Source organism: Phlebotomus argentipes, unplaced genomic scaffold (genome assembly GCF_947086385.1).
Source record: "Phlebotomus argentipes unplaced genomic scaffold, Phlebotomus argentipes genome assembly contig_5, whole genome shotgun sequence".
NCBI lineage: Eukaryota > Metazoa > Arthropoda > Insecta > Diptera > Psychodidae > Phlebotomus > Phlebotomus argentipes.
The window spans coordinates 7590370-7603895 of NW_026776165.1; the positions used below are offsets into that span (position 1 = coordinate 7590370).

At 49.1% G+C, this 13526-nt stretch overlaps 4 protein-coding genes across 6 annotated transcripts; 2 read left to right on the forward strand and 2 right to left on the reverse strand.

The window, feature by feature from the left end:
- Positions 1-107: 107 nt before the first annotated feature.
- Positions 108-3968, reverse strand: LOC132255476 (solute carrier family 25 member 16-like). The gene is made up of 5 exons (XM_059751533.1): positions 3617-3968; positions 2943-3169; positions 1659-2013; positions 1380-1521; positions 108-316 (listed from the first exon to the last, which is right to left on the reverse strand). Exons 1-5 carry the CDS (start codon positions 3681-3683, stop codon positions 142-144), a joined length of 966 nt encoding a protein of 321 aa, XP_059607516.1. The 5' UTR covers positions 3684-3968; the 3' UTR covers positions 108-141.
- Positions 3969-4055: 87 nt separating this feature from the next.
- LOC132265608 (probable ATP-dependent RNA helicase DDX27) lies at positions 4056-6437 on the reverse strand. The gene is made up of 4 exons (XM_059766341.1): positions 6247-6437; positions 5389-6183; positions 4225-5201; positions 4056-4159 (listed from the first exon to the last, which is right to left on the reverse strand). The coding sequence occupies exons 1-4, from the start codon at positions 6373-6375 to the stop codon at positions 4105-4107; spliced, it is 1956 nt and encodes a 651-aa protein (XP_059622324.1). The 5' UTR covers positions 6376-6437; the 3' UTR covers positions 4056-4104.
- Positions 6438-6476: 39 nt separating this feature from the next.
- Positions 6477-9168, forward strand: LOC132265537 (activated Cdc42 kinase Ack). The gene is made up of 3 exons (XM_059766242.1): positions 6477-7722; positions 7802-7975; positions 8058-9168. Exons 1-3 carry the CDS (start codon positions 6635-6637, stop codon positions 9022-9024), a joined length of 2229 nt encoding a protein of 742 aa, XP_059622225.1. The 5' UTR covers positions 6477-6634; the 3' UTR covers positions 9025-9168.
- A 46-nt stretch (positions 9169-9214) lies between these two features.
- Positions 9215-13408, forward strand: LOC132265535 (N-acetylneuraminate 9-O-acetyltransferase). Of its 3 annotated transcripts, none has more exons than XM_059766239.1 (4): positions 9215-9435; positions 9494-11162; positions 11751-12329; positions 13216-13408. In XM_059766239.1, exons 1-3 carry the CDS (start codon positions 9222-9224, stop codon positions 12316-12318), a joined length of 2451 nt encoding a protein of 816 aa, XP_059622222.1. In that variant the 5' UTR covers positions 9215-9221; the 3' UTR covers positions 12319-12329; positions 13216-13408. The 3 variants fall into 3 exon arrangements, with proteins under 3 accessions (XP_059622222.1, XP_059622223.1, XP_059622221.1); XM_059766240.1 differs by having other exon boundaries at positions 13220-13408; XM_059766238.1 differs by lacking the exon at positions 13216-13408 and having other exon boundaries at positions 11751-12531.
- The last annotated feature ends 118 nt before the right edge of the window (positions 13409-13526 follow it).

The window sequence follows — 13526 nt, forward strand, 5'->3', positions numbered from 1 at the left end:
CTCTTTCCACTTTTCGGAATGCATCCTTGTCATGATCATTGTCGCATCGCACTTTTACCCGTCTCAGTTATCGTTAAAATAATATAAATTGGTAAGAAAATTCCAGCACCGTTCAAGCCTTATTAATCTAAGACGACTCCTCTAGATCTTCATGCCCGTGTCCAGGGCGAGCGCCTGCTTCAGGAGTTCGTATGTTGAGAAGGACACGGCGACCATCGGAATGGCCCTCAAGTAGTTGATGGACATGCCACGATAGAGTCCCTTGATGATGCCATTCTCACGGTAGATCAGCGTCAGAGTCTTGAACATACCCATGCTAGACGACGAACGAGAGAAGATTAACATTGTAGATGAGATTTTCATGAAAAAAAATTGACACCCAGAAGCCAAACAACACCAAGACAGCCAAGAGAGGCACGCAAATAACACTCAAAAGCATCATTCACGAAGAATTGTGCGATAAAAGTTCAGATAGGAGAGCTTTAGTGTGATGTTTTGATTAGAATTGATCAAAGTTGGTACAAAACACATGGAAAAAGCTTTGTTATAATGGAAAAAAGTATTTATGTGAATGAAAAGAATGAATTTGGAACGGTTAATAACTTTTTGTGAGATTATTTTAAAATTTTGCCTTTCAAATCCATGGTTTTTCACCTGCATTATTTCACCTGGATCTCAAAATACAATGTCTTCTTCTAAATTAAAAGAATGACGATAAAATCCCTGTGGCGTGAGTTCAAGTCAAAGTCAGGATACATTCAGTCATTTAGCAACACGTTAGAATGAAATCATGAAATATTCTGCAATTTAATCTCTGAGAAAGTCAAATTTTTGTAATATTACAGTGTCTAACTCGATAAAACCACACAAATAATATTCTATACAGCAAAATGTCATAAAGTTCGTCTTTCAGAGTTTTCAACATGAATCTTTTAGCAGCACTTTGACCCACTTCTTGAGAGAGGATGCGAAAAACTACAAACTCATCACTCTAAATGAATATAAAGTCACTTTCGTGTGATTTTTCAACTGAAAAAAAGCACTGTGAATGATGCTTTGTAATAAACTTTCTATAACTCTACAATTTATAAATAGCAAAAATAACACCTTAATTAGCATTTTAATTTCCTTTACCTTCTGCCATTTTTTCGCGAGAAGAAATATATGTAGAAAATACACATTTTTCGTGGTTATTTTGTGCACCAGCACCAGAGATAAGCGCATTTGTTTCGCAAGAGATGGATTTTTGTGTGTGAGCAAGAAAGAGAAATTATACATATATATATATATATATATATATTGGGTGAGTGTTTGGAAGCTTAAGATGTTAGCCAGAAAAGCTCGAGAAAGGGAAATGCAACTGATATTGATTAACTCACCCAAACTTCGCCGTGTCGGGATTCATCATGGCCAGTTGCATTCGTCTTCGCGTCACATCCAGAGGATATGAGAAGGATTGCGCCACGGCGCCGGCGAAGCCACCGCAGAGCAGCTTAGAGGGCACATTGAGTACGAGACCGCCTGGAAGTGGGGAGAAAAAGAGGCATTATATTCTAGTCATTGAGTTATTCCAGGAGCGCAAACAAGACGTCAATCGCTTTTTGCGTGTCCCCAGAAATAGCCACAGAATGGCCTGACCTCTGGCCAGAAATACGCACCGGTGTTCCTCTCTTCGGTGTTGCACGTGAATTGCGGCATGTACTTCATGCACGCAAACTTGAACATCTCGAAGCAGTAGAACGACAGCCCGGCGTACGGCACCATGCCCGTGAGTGTGGGCACAAAGCCGCGATAGAGCGCACGCAGGCCACCCTCGTTGCGGAAGATCGTCGCCGCCGTGTTGGCGATGCCTGAGTAGCGGTGCTCACCGGTGACCTGGAACGCCAGCCTGGCGCGCACCACGTCTAGCGGATACGTGAGCGTGACGGCCGTGAGTCCGGCGCCGGCGCCCGCGAAGAACTTGTCCGCGTGCTTCACGTACATCACAGACGGCGGAAGGACATTGATCAGGTACTGCAGAGAGAGGAAGTGCACAGATTAGAGCCGCTCTCCCACAGCTGATAACACTCATGCCGAAGCGAGAAAACTGTTTACAACAGCAATCAATGCATTTTTGTGGGTCATGCGAGATAAATTGGCGGAGCAATTTTGTGAGAGTTCTTCAGTAAATATTAATGGAAAGCAATTCTGTTGACTATCTCTGATTGCTCTTGCCAACTTTGCATTCATATTTCAGCAATAGAACAGTGAAAGACAATGAATTCATCACTTATTTAAAAGAATAAAAAGCCAAAGCAAAATGTTATGAATCAGATAATAAATTCTAATCTAATCTAAACGTCGCAACTTTGGTTCTATTGCACCTTCAATCCGCATGAATTGGCGACACAATTTCCCAATTTACCAATAAGACCAATATTCATCATTATCAAATGATTGTAAACCTAACAATATTTGAGTTTTAAAATGAAGGTAATTGATCAATTTCCTATTTTGGTTAAAATTTTGTAATTTAAACTCTGAACAGTAAAAACCGAATGAGGTTTTAGAAATTTTAGCCAATTTAAGAGCAAAAATTGACTACGAAAAACCCTGTTTTCCTAATTCAATACATTATTTTTGAAGCATTTGAATGTGTTTTGCAGTGAAAATATTCATCTTTTATCGATCTCTTTCTTATCTAAGGGCTCTAAGAGCCATATTAAATACGATTTTTCTCTATAAACATATTAGAATTTCAATTCAAAGGCATTTAAACAATTTCATTTGCTGTTATATGCAAATTGGAAAGTTTAATTGCAAAATTCGTGAGAACTGTGATTTACAAGAAAATGAATGAAAATTGTGCACATGTATAAACTGATTCAAATGGTAATCCAGGGAATACAAATGATGAGAATCTTGTCCAGGAAACCAGTTCTGAACCCTTGATTGTGACACACCTTTTTGTAGACTTCAAAGGCCGTGAACTGGATGGCTGCATAGGGAAAGATCCTGACCATTTGCGCCCCGTTGCCTTTGTAGAGAGCGAAGAAGGACTCCTTCAGCACGATCTCCTTGAGTCCGCTGAACACGCCCAAGTGCTTGTAGTGCTTCGAGTGTGCCTGGAAGAGGATCTTGATGCGATCCAGCGGCGCCACGGCCGTTTTCGAGCACATTCCCGCCACTCCTGTCGAGAAACAATGGCTATTTGAAGAGTGCGCGCGTCATCTTCAGCCAACAATTGTGCAACTTTCTTCTTCTCCAAAGACACCCGAGCAAAGATTCATTGCGACACACAGCAATTTTCCACTCTTTGGCCAGTCATTCAGGTGGAATCTCGAGTGGTTGGCACTCTTTGACTACCCCAGGCAAGGCCTCAGGTATCGCCAGGATGCTGAGGATTCGCCTGAATTCTGACCGCAGAAGCTCAGCGGAGCGATAAATTTGCTGGGAAGTGTTAAAATTCACTCAAGTCGCTTCATGTGAAATCAATTTCCCTTTCTTTCGCGGTAAAAGTTGGCGAAGAGGAAAGAAATTTCACAAAACGCAGCACTCTTTGCATGTTTAGACGCACTTTCGTGCGCGCCCAATCCCAGAAGGAAAAAGCCTTCCGGAGACTCCCGGACAAACTCACCGCCCGCGAAGAAGTTCTTCACCACAAAGCTGTAGTCCTGCGGCTTCGTTTCCGCCTTGTACGCCATGATTTCCGTCCGCACACAGAGAGTGTCAATAAATGCCCAGGTGAGAGTGGAAGCGCTGAGACTCACTGGAAACTTTCTTTTTTATCTCATGCAATTTGACCGAAATTCCCAACGTGTCATCTTCTTCCCATGCGCCACTCACGATTCTGTCACGCCGCGCACTTTCACTGCACTGCGATGGGATCACCGGATTAACTGGGAGTGCATCTCGGGATGTGGCCTGATCTGCTGACCAGATGATCTGCCCTCCTCGTGATGTCGACACTGTGTGACTGGCTCGTCTTCGCGGAAAAACAATCGGAGCCGCACGAAGCAGTGCGTCGGCAAATCTTCGTCTGGCGATGATTTTGTGCGGGAGATTTGAAAAACATCGCCCAGAATCATAAAAAAATATTATATTTTCACATGATTTTCACACCCTTCATCTCACTTTCTTGCCCTTCTGCTTCATTTTAATAGCATGACTCCCCTCGTGCCTGGAAAATTCAGAAAACATCATTACTACGCTGTGGAATCACATGCAATACGGCATCTTCCTCACCTGAACTTCCTGGAGCTCTTCACATTCGAGATGGCTCTCGTGAAGCTTCCCGTCCTCTTCTGCTTTCGCTCCTTCTTCACTTCCACTTTTTTCTGCTTCCTCTCCGGCTTCTTCACGCCCATGATCTTCAGGGGGAAGTCCCTCTTCATCTGTGGCACGCCCTCCAGCTTGTCCTTGGTCCTGTTCAGGATGTTCTCCGCCCTCGCGATGGCTTTCTTCTCCATCTCCTCACGCACAATCTCATCGTAATCCGGCTCCAGCGCCGTGATGCGATTCTTGTACTTGGCAATCACCTTCGTCGGGATGATTCTCTGCTTCACGCCCTTCTGGGCATTGTCACTGATATCCTTGAGGATCTTGCGCTCAGATTCGCCCACCAGCGAGATAGAGACACCGCCGTGACCAGCTCTGGCCGTCCTGCCGACGCGGTGAATGTAGTGTTCATAAGTCAGCGGCATCACGAAGTTGATCACCGTGCGGATGCCAGAGATGTCCAAGCCACGAGCGGCCACATCTGTCGCCACCAGAATGTCAATTTCCTCGTCCTTGAAGCTCTTGAGCGCCTCTAGGCGTTGCGCTTGCGTCAAATTCCCATGCAATTCGCCCACTTTCAGGGCCAGCAAGCCCAGGAGGATGCGCAGCCGGTGAGCTTGCTTCTTCGTCTGGACGAAAATGATGACATGATCGTGAAAGGTGCGACAAATGAGGGCGGCCAGAAAGGGTTCGCGATCCTTGTCGCTCTCACCACGGATGCGGATGAATTGCTGCTGCAGATTCTTCGCCACAGCCTGATTGCTGTCCACGAACACCTTCACGGGCTTCGTGAGCGACACAGTGGCCAAATCTTGCACTTTCTCCGTCATCGTGGCGGAGAAAAGCATCGTCTGTCGCGTCCGCGAGCAGTGATCGATGATCTCCTTCATCTGCTCGGCGAAGTAAGTGTCCAGCATCCGATCAGCTTCGTCCAGGATGAGAATCTGTGTGAAAATCTCAGTTAGTAACAAAATTCTACAACCAAATAAGAGTTTAGTGCGAAATTCCGGTCAGGAATAGCGTAAATTATCACTCATCTCAGTGTCAGAGCGCAAGGATAGAGACTAATCATCATTCCAAAATTCCCTGGCATGCCCAAAGAATCAAGAAACAATCTCAAAAGTGATTCACCTCAACGGAAGACAGCGAGAAACTTGGAGTATTCTTCAGATGGTCAATTAATCTGCCTGGAGTAGCGATTACAATGTCCGGACGCTGTCTCAACTCTGATTCCTGCTGCTTCAGCTCAAATCCTCCCACCGCCAGACACGTTTCAATCCTCGTGAACTGTCCCAGATCTTTAGTCACTGTGAAGACCTGCACGCCAAGCTCTCTTGTGGGTACGAGCACCAGTACTCTGGTCACCATCTGATTCGAGGGCCTGTGAAGCAATCTCTCGAGCGTGGGCAGCATGTAGGCAGCTGTCTTTCCCGTTCCCGTGCCGGCACATCCACAAATATCCCTTCCGGCCAGCGCCAGAGGAATTGTGGCGGCCTGAATTGGCGTCGGATGGATGAAGCCCAGTTTGTTGATCGCCCTCTCCAGGGGTTTGGACAAATTCAACTCCAGAAATGATGTGATTTGCTCCCCAGACTCCACTTCCTCCATCTCCAGCTTCGCTGGTTCGTTCATCTCCTCAACGATTGTCTTCTCCTCCTTCACGGGCCGCTTCTTGCTCTTGCTCTCCTTCAGCCGAAAGTTATCATGCACCAGATCATCCTCTGAAAGATCCACTTCGTCCTCCTGAACGCCCCCTTCGCTGCGCAGCTTCTCCAGAGCGTCATCCACGTGGGTTTTCTTTCGTCTCTTCAGCGTCTTCATCACATCGTCCCACGTGTCATTATTATACTCAGCAACGGATGAGGCAAACTGAAAGCCCTCACTGAAGGCTCCAGCCTTCCTACGCTTCTGCTTCGTGGGCTGGAACTGGCCAGAGAAGTCGGAAAAGCATTAGAATTGCCTGTCCAGAAAGTTCATGCACAAACTCACCTCAATTTCCTCCTCAGAATCCGTAGAATCTGCTGGATTTTCATCACTGTCAACTGAAAGGGTTTTCTTCAGATCACTCTTGTCGGATTTAAGGCGATCCGATGCCTCTAGGCTGGGTTTCAGGGACATTTTCCTTGCCAAACGAGGAAAACCGTGCACATCAACAAACCACCCTAACCTCAAACTCTCCACGTGACAGCGAAAGTTCGCCGTCAAACGTCAGTCAATTTCACTTTTCGCTCGGGTTGGTTTGGAAAAACACTCAGGGCTTTTTGTCTCCGTTTTTCCACCCAGAAAATGCCCCCAGAGTACCAGTGAAGTCCCCGTCCAAGTGTTAACGGGTGTCTGAGTGAGTGTGTGTGGTGAACCTCTGCGGGAATTGTGCAGGATGACGTCGGGCGAGGGCTTGGAGTGGCTGGAAGAGTTGCTGGCGGAAGTGCAGCTGGAGCAATTCTTACATCGCATCACAGACGACTTGCAGATAACACGGCTGGTGCACTTCAATTATGTGCACTCTGAGGACCTGGAGAAGATCGGATTGGCGCGTCCAGCCATCCGGAGACTGATGGATGCCGTGAGAAAGCGCAGGAGTGTCGCCTGGCGACAGTCGTTGATGGAGAAGATCCTCCCAGGTGGGCGGAAGAAGGTCCCGCCCGTGAGGAGTCCCACCAAGGCGACCAGCACTTGTCTCATCCACGAGCGCGAGATTGTGCTGGCGGACAAGCTGGGCGACGGCTCCTTTGGCGTGGTTAGGAGAGGCGAATGGCGTCCTGGCGGTGGTCCGGCCATTCCCGTGGCCGTAAAGGTGCTGAAAGCTGACGTGTCGATGCCGGGCGTCGTTGAGGACTTCTTCAAGGAGGTGCAGTCGATGCACGTGTTAGATCATCCGAATCTCATTCATCTGCACGGCGTCGTGCTGTCCAAGCCACTCATGATGATAACTGAGCTGGCGGATCGTGGTTCTCTGCTGGATACGCTGCACACCAGGACGCTGCGTCATCTGTCGCTCACGCACATCTGGCGCTGGGCGGTGGAAGTGGCCACGGGCATGTCGTACCTGGAGACTCGTCGGATCCTCCATCGAGACCTCGCCTGTCGCAATGTATTTCTTCATGGGCCGGAGGAGCGCGTGAAGATCGGGGATTTCGGGCTAATGCGCTCGCTGGCGCAGCAGGAGGATTGCTACGTAATGACGGAGCACCGAAGAGTGCCGTTCCCGTGGTGCGCTCCAGAATCTCTGCGCTTGCGACAGTTCAGCCACGCCTCTGATGCCTGGATGTTCGGCGTGACGCTGTGGGAGATGTTCACGGGTGGCGAGGAGCCCTGGCCCACGCTCACGGGCATGCACGTGCTGAAGAAGATCGAGGCTGGTGAGCGACTTGCCATGCCCAATCTCGCCTCGCCGGAAATCTACCAGCTGATGCTGCAGTGTTGGCACAAGGATCCCCAGGAGAGGCTCTCCTTCATCGACATTCAGTGAGTATTTTGTATGGTCACGCCCACTCAAATGCCACGCCCATTCGTATTCAATTGGAAATTTGTGTTTGGTTCTCAGGAAATTCCTAAAGTCCGTGCGTCCGATTCTCGTGCGCGCCACGGTGGATTACAGCGAGAATGAACATTTCTCAACGCGATGCGGCGATATGGTGGCCATCATCGATGATCGACCGCAGTTGAATTGCGTCAAAGGTCAGAATCAGCGTACATTTGTGATAGGGGCGCTTCCAAGGTGAGTCGTTTGCTTTTGATTTTGAATTGATTTATTTCACGCTATTGTTGACTGCATTGTCTCTCTATCTCTCGCTGTGTAGGAATGTTCTGGAGCCCGTGAATGCGCAACACTTGGAGAGATCTCTAAGCCCGGGACTCTTTAGTCTGCATGAGGATCCTTCGAGGGTTCTGCGGAGGCGCACTTTCAACTCGGCGGACTGCCGGAGAGCGGAATCGTTGGTGGTGAATAGGAAGTCGTGCCAGAACTTCGACAGGCAGGCCAAAAAGTCGGCTGGGGAGCACTCGAAGGAGCGCGGATACATCGCGGCCAGGCAATTTTCGTACAACAAGCTGAAGAATGAGAGCAAGAGTGGGTGGAAGAAGGGCCCGAAACCGGCGCGTCCGCCACAGCCGAGAATGGATGGCAAGGTGGCTGAGGGTGACTTGATAGATCTCTCCTCGCCGGACGGAGATGCGCTGTGCGAGCTGAGGAGCGAGGGGAGGTCCTTCAGCGCCGACTGCATCCTAGACAGACCCATTGAGGTGGTGACAGAAGAAGAGGCTGTACAGGACGAGAACCTGCCGTCGCCTGTGTATGAGAACTCAAGAGAAATTGACCACTCGTCCTGGCATTCCGTCATGATGGAGGCTTACGAGGCGGCGGTGAGAAGTCAGCAAGAGGAGTTCGATCCATTCGACACGTCTCACGTGAATCCAGATGATTCCTGGGCGTGCATCAGACAGTTGGATAACGTCCGAAGCCAAACACCCACTTCTGAGGCGGGATTCTTCACGCCACCCGAACGAGTGACGCCAGAGATGCCAGAATTGCCGGAAATGGTGAATAATATTGTCGAATCTGTGCAGGAGCTCTCAATTCAATACTCATCCAATGCTGCGAATAGTGTGAATGTCTATGACACAGTGGAGGAACTCTACTCAGCTCTTCCTGCGACGTATGAGAATGTGCAGGACGCCTGGAACTCGCCCAGAGTATTCCCGGAGGAGCAGAAGCTGCGCCCTCATCGACCAGCGCCCTCGATTCCCTCCTCCTCGTCGTCCAGATAATGACAATGCCAATGTAATCTGTGGATGTTTTTAGGTTTTATTTCATGTGAATATCTGTGAGTCTCACGAGAACGCGACAGTATTGAAAGTCTCTTGAAGAAAAGTGTGTAGCGAATAATAAAGGGAAGATATGAGAATCTCGAAGCGCGCCTTTTTGGTTTCACCTATCGCCCGCATTGGCGCTGTCTTCAGTGCAAATGACAGCAACGCGCGTCCGGAAGCCTGAGGAAGTCGCCTCCGGGAATATCAGTGAAACGGGCTATTTCCGAGCTTCTGCCCCCGTGAAAATGGGTGGAGAGTCGAAAGCAGAGTACATCATAGAGCAGCTAAATGTGAGTAATGCGAAGAAGATCGCCCTGCTGATGGTGCTGGCCTTCATTGGCTACCACGGACTGATTCACTTGCGCTATGGTGAGTTTCCGGGATCGTGCCGCGCGCCAGAGTCTCATTGATTCTCTCTCCCGCACAGGCACGGACTCGTGCAAGTGGCTGCTGTCGAATGGGCGGTTCAAGGGGGACAAGGAGTGGCAGCCGTACGGATGCATGATGCACAGATACTCGCAGCAGGACACCCGGCGATGTTTCCGCTATCTCGCCTTCTGGGGCAATGAGAATCACTTCGTCTTCATCGGCGACACGCGCCTCCGGATGCTCTACGAGGCTCTGATCAATCATCTCCATCCCAACGATGATGACAATGGTTCGCTGGCCGATTCGCCGGCACCGTCAAATCTGGAATTTCTGGATCTGAAGCTGAAACTCCGCGTGAATTACGTGCACGCGTCGGATGTGACGCGAGGCGTGGCGGAGGAGTTCACAGCGTGGCGCAAAGATGAGGATCCGCCCTCGTTAATCGTGGCGAGCTGCACGTACGCTAACTTCCTGGCCGGCAACACGACTGCAGATCTCCTGAGGAGCTTCTCGCTGAATCTCACGCACCTCGTGCGCCCAATGGAAGATGTGCTGGCGAAGAAAGTGCGGCTGCTGTGGAAACTTCAAGATCCCATTGTGGAGGACAAAGCGCCCCGGGAGTGGCGAAGCCTCACGAACGACGACATCGATGGCTTGAATAGAGCCACACAGGGCGTCCTCAAGTACTCAACTGTGCCTATTTGGGCGTCCTCACGACTCATTGCGCAGGGCCTGCTTGACGAGGCGGTGGCGGGAGTGCACCTGGGCCCCCTGGCGCTCCGCCACGACGTGCAGATCCTGCTGAACATGTACTGCAACGACTACATGAACTTCAACGACGGCACGTGCTGCAGCAGCGCCGAGCCCTACACCATCCTCCAGGTCGTCACGTACGCCATCCTGGGCGTGTGCGTGGCCCTCTCTGTGGCCATGCTGCTGCGCCGCTGGACTCTGAAGCTACGCGGCCAGACGCTCTACGCGCCGCTCAACCACACGGCGGACGCCACGTCGCCGATCCAAGCTCTGGCGACGCTGGCCTTCATCATGGCCTATTTCTACCTCTGCGACCGCACGAACTTCTTCATGAAGGAGAACAAGTACTACTCGGAGTTCAGCTTCTGGATCCCCGTGGGCTACGTGTTTGCGCTGGGGCTGTTCTTCACCGAGGACAGTCGCTTCACCAAGGTCCTGCACCGCGACGAGACGGACGAGCTGAAGGGCTGGATGCAGCTGGTGATCCTCGTTTATCACATGACGGGCGCCGAGCGCGTGCTGCCCATCCACATGCACATCAAGGTCCTGATCAGCGGCTATCTCTTCCTCTCGGGTTACGGCCACTTCACCTACATGTGGCAAACGGGCAACGCGGGTCTCGTGCGCTTCTTCCAGATCCTATTCCGGCTGAACTTCATCACCATCCTGCTGTGCCTGTGCATGAATCGTCCCTATCAATTCTACTACTTCGTGCCGCTCATCAGCTTCTGGTTCTGCCTCATCTACGTCGTCCTGGCGCTGCCGCCGCACATCACGGCCGCCACGGTGGACGCCAATCCGTACCAGTACCTCTACCTGGCCGCCAAGTTTGTCAGCCTGCTTGCGGTCAGCACGATTTTCTACATGTCGGAGGTCTTCTTCGAGCGCATCTTCGTCACGCGGCCCTGGAAGGCGCTCTTCGTCACCACGGACGACGACATCCACGAGTGGTGGTACCGCTGGAAGCTTGACAGGTGAGACCCCTTAAAATTCAGATCTGTCTGAAGTTTGAACAAAGAAAGCAAGTGGTGAATGAAATCAAGAACTTGATGATTTCGATAGAATTGTTATATGAATAATTCAAGTCGAGAATGTTCTGAAATCGGGTCATAAGATTTGAAGCAGAAGAAAACAATGTGATTGTGCTCAACCTTCGATTTTATAGATTTTTACAATATAATAATATGTTTAATCGGAACGATAAGAATCTCTTATCGATTGCTCGTTACTTGAAATTCAGCGCAGATTTAAATGTGGATTAATTGCGTGCCAGAGCATAAATTCTGAGATTGATTTTTAAAATCTACCCAAAAGTCACAATTCGTTTGGTGTTTTTTTTTCCCAATTTTGTGAAGAAATTAATAAGCGAAAGTTGTAACGCTACAATTCGCATTTTGGCTCTTGCTTCTGAACTTTGTGTTTCTTCAAATGTTGCAAAACACTAATCTTGGCCTTCTTCGCATTAATTATTTTATTGTCTAGTGAAGATCTCGACCGGAATGTTACTTTGTGCATTTTCAGAGAAGACTCTTGATTTGTTTTGTCCTGACTTTTCCCGGCAGGTACACAATCACGTCGGGAATGGTGTTCGCGGCGGTGTTTCACGTGGCGCAGAAGTACACGGTGTTCGATGACAACAATCACGGGAATCTCTTCTCGCGACGCATCTCGCTGTCCGCCACGCTGGCGGCCGTGGGCGGCGTGGGCTTCTACACCACATTCTCCTTCCTGTGCCGCAACGAACAGGAGTGCGAGGAGATCCACTCATACATCGTGTTCATCCCCGTGATCGGCTACATTGTGCTGCGCAACATCTCGGGCATCCTGCGCACGCGCTACTCCAGCTTCTTCGCCTGGTTCGGGCGCATCTCGCTGGAGCTGTTTATCTGCCAGTATCACATCTGGCTGGCGGCGGATCGCCACGGCGTGCTGGTGCTGCTGCCCGGCTTCCCCACGCTCAACGTCATCATCACGAGCTTCATCTTCATCTGCGTCTCGCACGAGGTGCACCGCCTCACACTCGTGCTGCTGCCGTACGCTGTGCCCAGCGACTGGAAGCTGGCCGCGCGCAACTTCGTGGCCTTCCTCATCGTCCTCATCCCCATCGCGCGCTACGACGGCATGTTCTAGACACAACTCAGGTAATTCCATCTCTTTGCAGAGAGCAACTCTCGCGATTACTCAACAGCTTACGCCGAATTGCACAATTTGATAGTGATTTTTTAGGCCGGCCACCTTTTTACTTTTGAATCTAGTTTAAGTGTTTATTTCTGTGCGAATGACCAAAGCACTTTTTCACGAGGAAGTCACAAGAGAGTGCTAATAAAAATGGGCTTATTCAAAGGTGAGAGGACGGTCGTTTCTTCACCCTCTTCGCAACACACCACTTTCGGCGCCGTTGTTACAAATTCGCGCGGATTTTTGAGTTTTCCATTAGCTTTTCAAATGACTCATTTTCTCAAAATATGCATCGTCAGTTGCAACAGCATTTGCACTAACTCTTGTTTTCCATGTGGGATAGAAAGTGTGATGAAATCGGCGATGAAATTTTGATAAATTATAAGATTTGTCTGGATTAATGTCCGAAATATGAATATTTTATAGCCTTATTTGCATTAATTTCTTCTATTTTCTCACATTCTATTGCATATCAGTCTGGCTTGTAAGCCTTATCAGACACTGGATTTTTTATTTAATTTTGTAAAATTTTTCCATTGAATTTCAGTGATTCCATATAGAATTTCCTTACAAATTTTCTCATTTTTACCACAAAATAGTTCAAATATGAAGAAATCATTGCTTTATTCTAAAGCTAGAATGTTCTAAGCGTGACTGTAGAGAGATTTTTATAATTTCTCACGGATCTACATTTCAATATATTGCGATTTGTCATCCCTAAAATTACTGTTATTGAAAGCATAGAGTTGAGTTCTAGTATTGTGCCATGCAACTGACGATCATCCCTCATTCTGCGTCCTTTTGTCGAGTACTGATGCGCCCCTCTTTTGCCAAAAATCATCTCCACAGACAGATGCGGTCGCTGCCCAATGACGATGACAATGATGAGCCCAAGAGTGCAACTCTGGCTCCGTCGCGAGAGTGAGAGAGAGACTTGGCGACGCGCGACGGAGCTGGTGTGCGATTATAAGGAAAAAGAAAGTTATGTGCTTTTTCTGCCGCACAGCACCATTATTACGTGTTGCGCCCGCGAAGAGAGGCGAGGGAAAAAAAGAAGGAGGATCGACGACTTGGAAGACGCAGAAATTGTTCAGTTCTCACTTTCATTCGGGCCCAGCGAGTCGCTCCAATCAGCCGAACGTTGAGTCATGAGCGCACCA

Excerpts from the sequence above, each read along its gene's own strand:
- LOC132255476 (XM_059751533.1), bottom strand. The coding sequence starts at position 3,683 with ATGGCGTACAAGGCGGAAACGAAGCCGCAGGACTACAGCTTTGTGGTG. Across the intron at positions 2,014-2,942 it reads CCTTTGAAGTCTACAAAAAG|TACCTGATCAATGTCCTTCC; the intron begins GTGTGTCACAAT and ends CTCTCTCTGCAG. Across the intron at positions 1,522-1,658 it reads CACCGAAGAGAGGAACACCG|GCGGTCTCGTACTCAATGTG; the intron begins GTGCGTATTTCT and ends CCCCACTTCCAG.
- LOC132265608 (XM_059766341.1), bottom strand. The coding sequence starts at position 6,375 with ATGTCCCTGAAACCCAGCCTAGAGGCATCGGATCGCCTTAAATCCGAC. Across the intron at positions 5,202-5,388 it reads TCTCGCTGTCTTCCGTTGAG|ATTCTCATCCTGGACGAAGC; the intron begins GTGAATCACTTT and ends ATTTTCACACAG. Across the intron at positions 4,160-4,224 it reads AAGAGCTCCAGGAAGTTCAG|GCACGAGGGGAGTCATGCTA; the intron begins GTGAGGAAGATG and ends TGAATTTTCCAG.
- LOC132265537 (XM_059766242.1), top strand. The coding sequence starts at position 6,635 with ATGACGTCGGGCGAGGGCTTGGAGTGGCTGGAAGAGTTGCTGGCGGAA. Across the intron at positions 7,723-7,801 it reads CTCTCCTTCATCGACATTCA|GAAATTCCTAAAGTCCGTGC; the intron begins GTGAGTATTTTG and ends TTTGGTTCTCAG. Across the intron at positions 7,976-8,057 it reads GTGATAGGGGCGCTTCCAAG|GAATGTTCTGGAGCCCGTGA; the intron begins GTGAGTCGTTTG and ends CTCGCTGTGTAG.
- LOC132265535 (XM_059766239.1), top strand. The coding sequence starts at position 9,222 with ATGACAGCAACGCGCGTCCGGAAGCCTGAGGAAGTCGCCTCCGGGAAT. Across the intron at positions 9,436-9,493 it reads ACTGATTCACTTGCGCTATG|GCACGGACTCGTGCAAGTGG; the intron begins GTGAGTTTCCGG and ends TCTCCCGCACAG. Across the intron at positions 11,163-11,750 it reads TACCGCTGGAAGCTTGACAG|GTACACAATCACGTCGGGAA; the intron begins GTGAGACCCCTT and ends TTTTCCCGGCAG.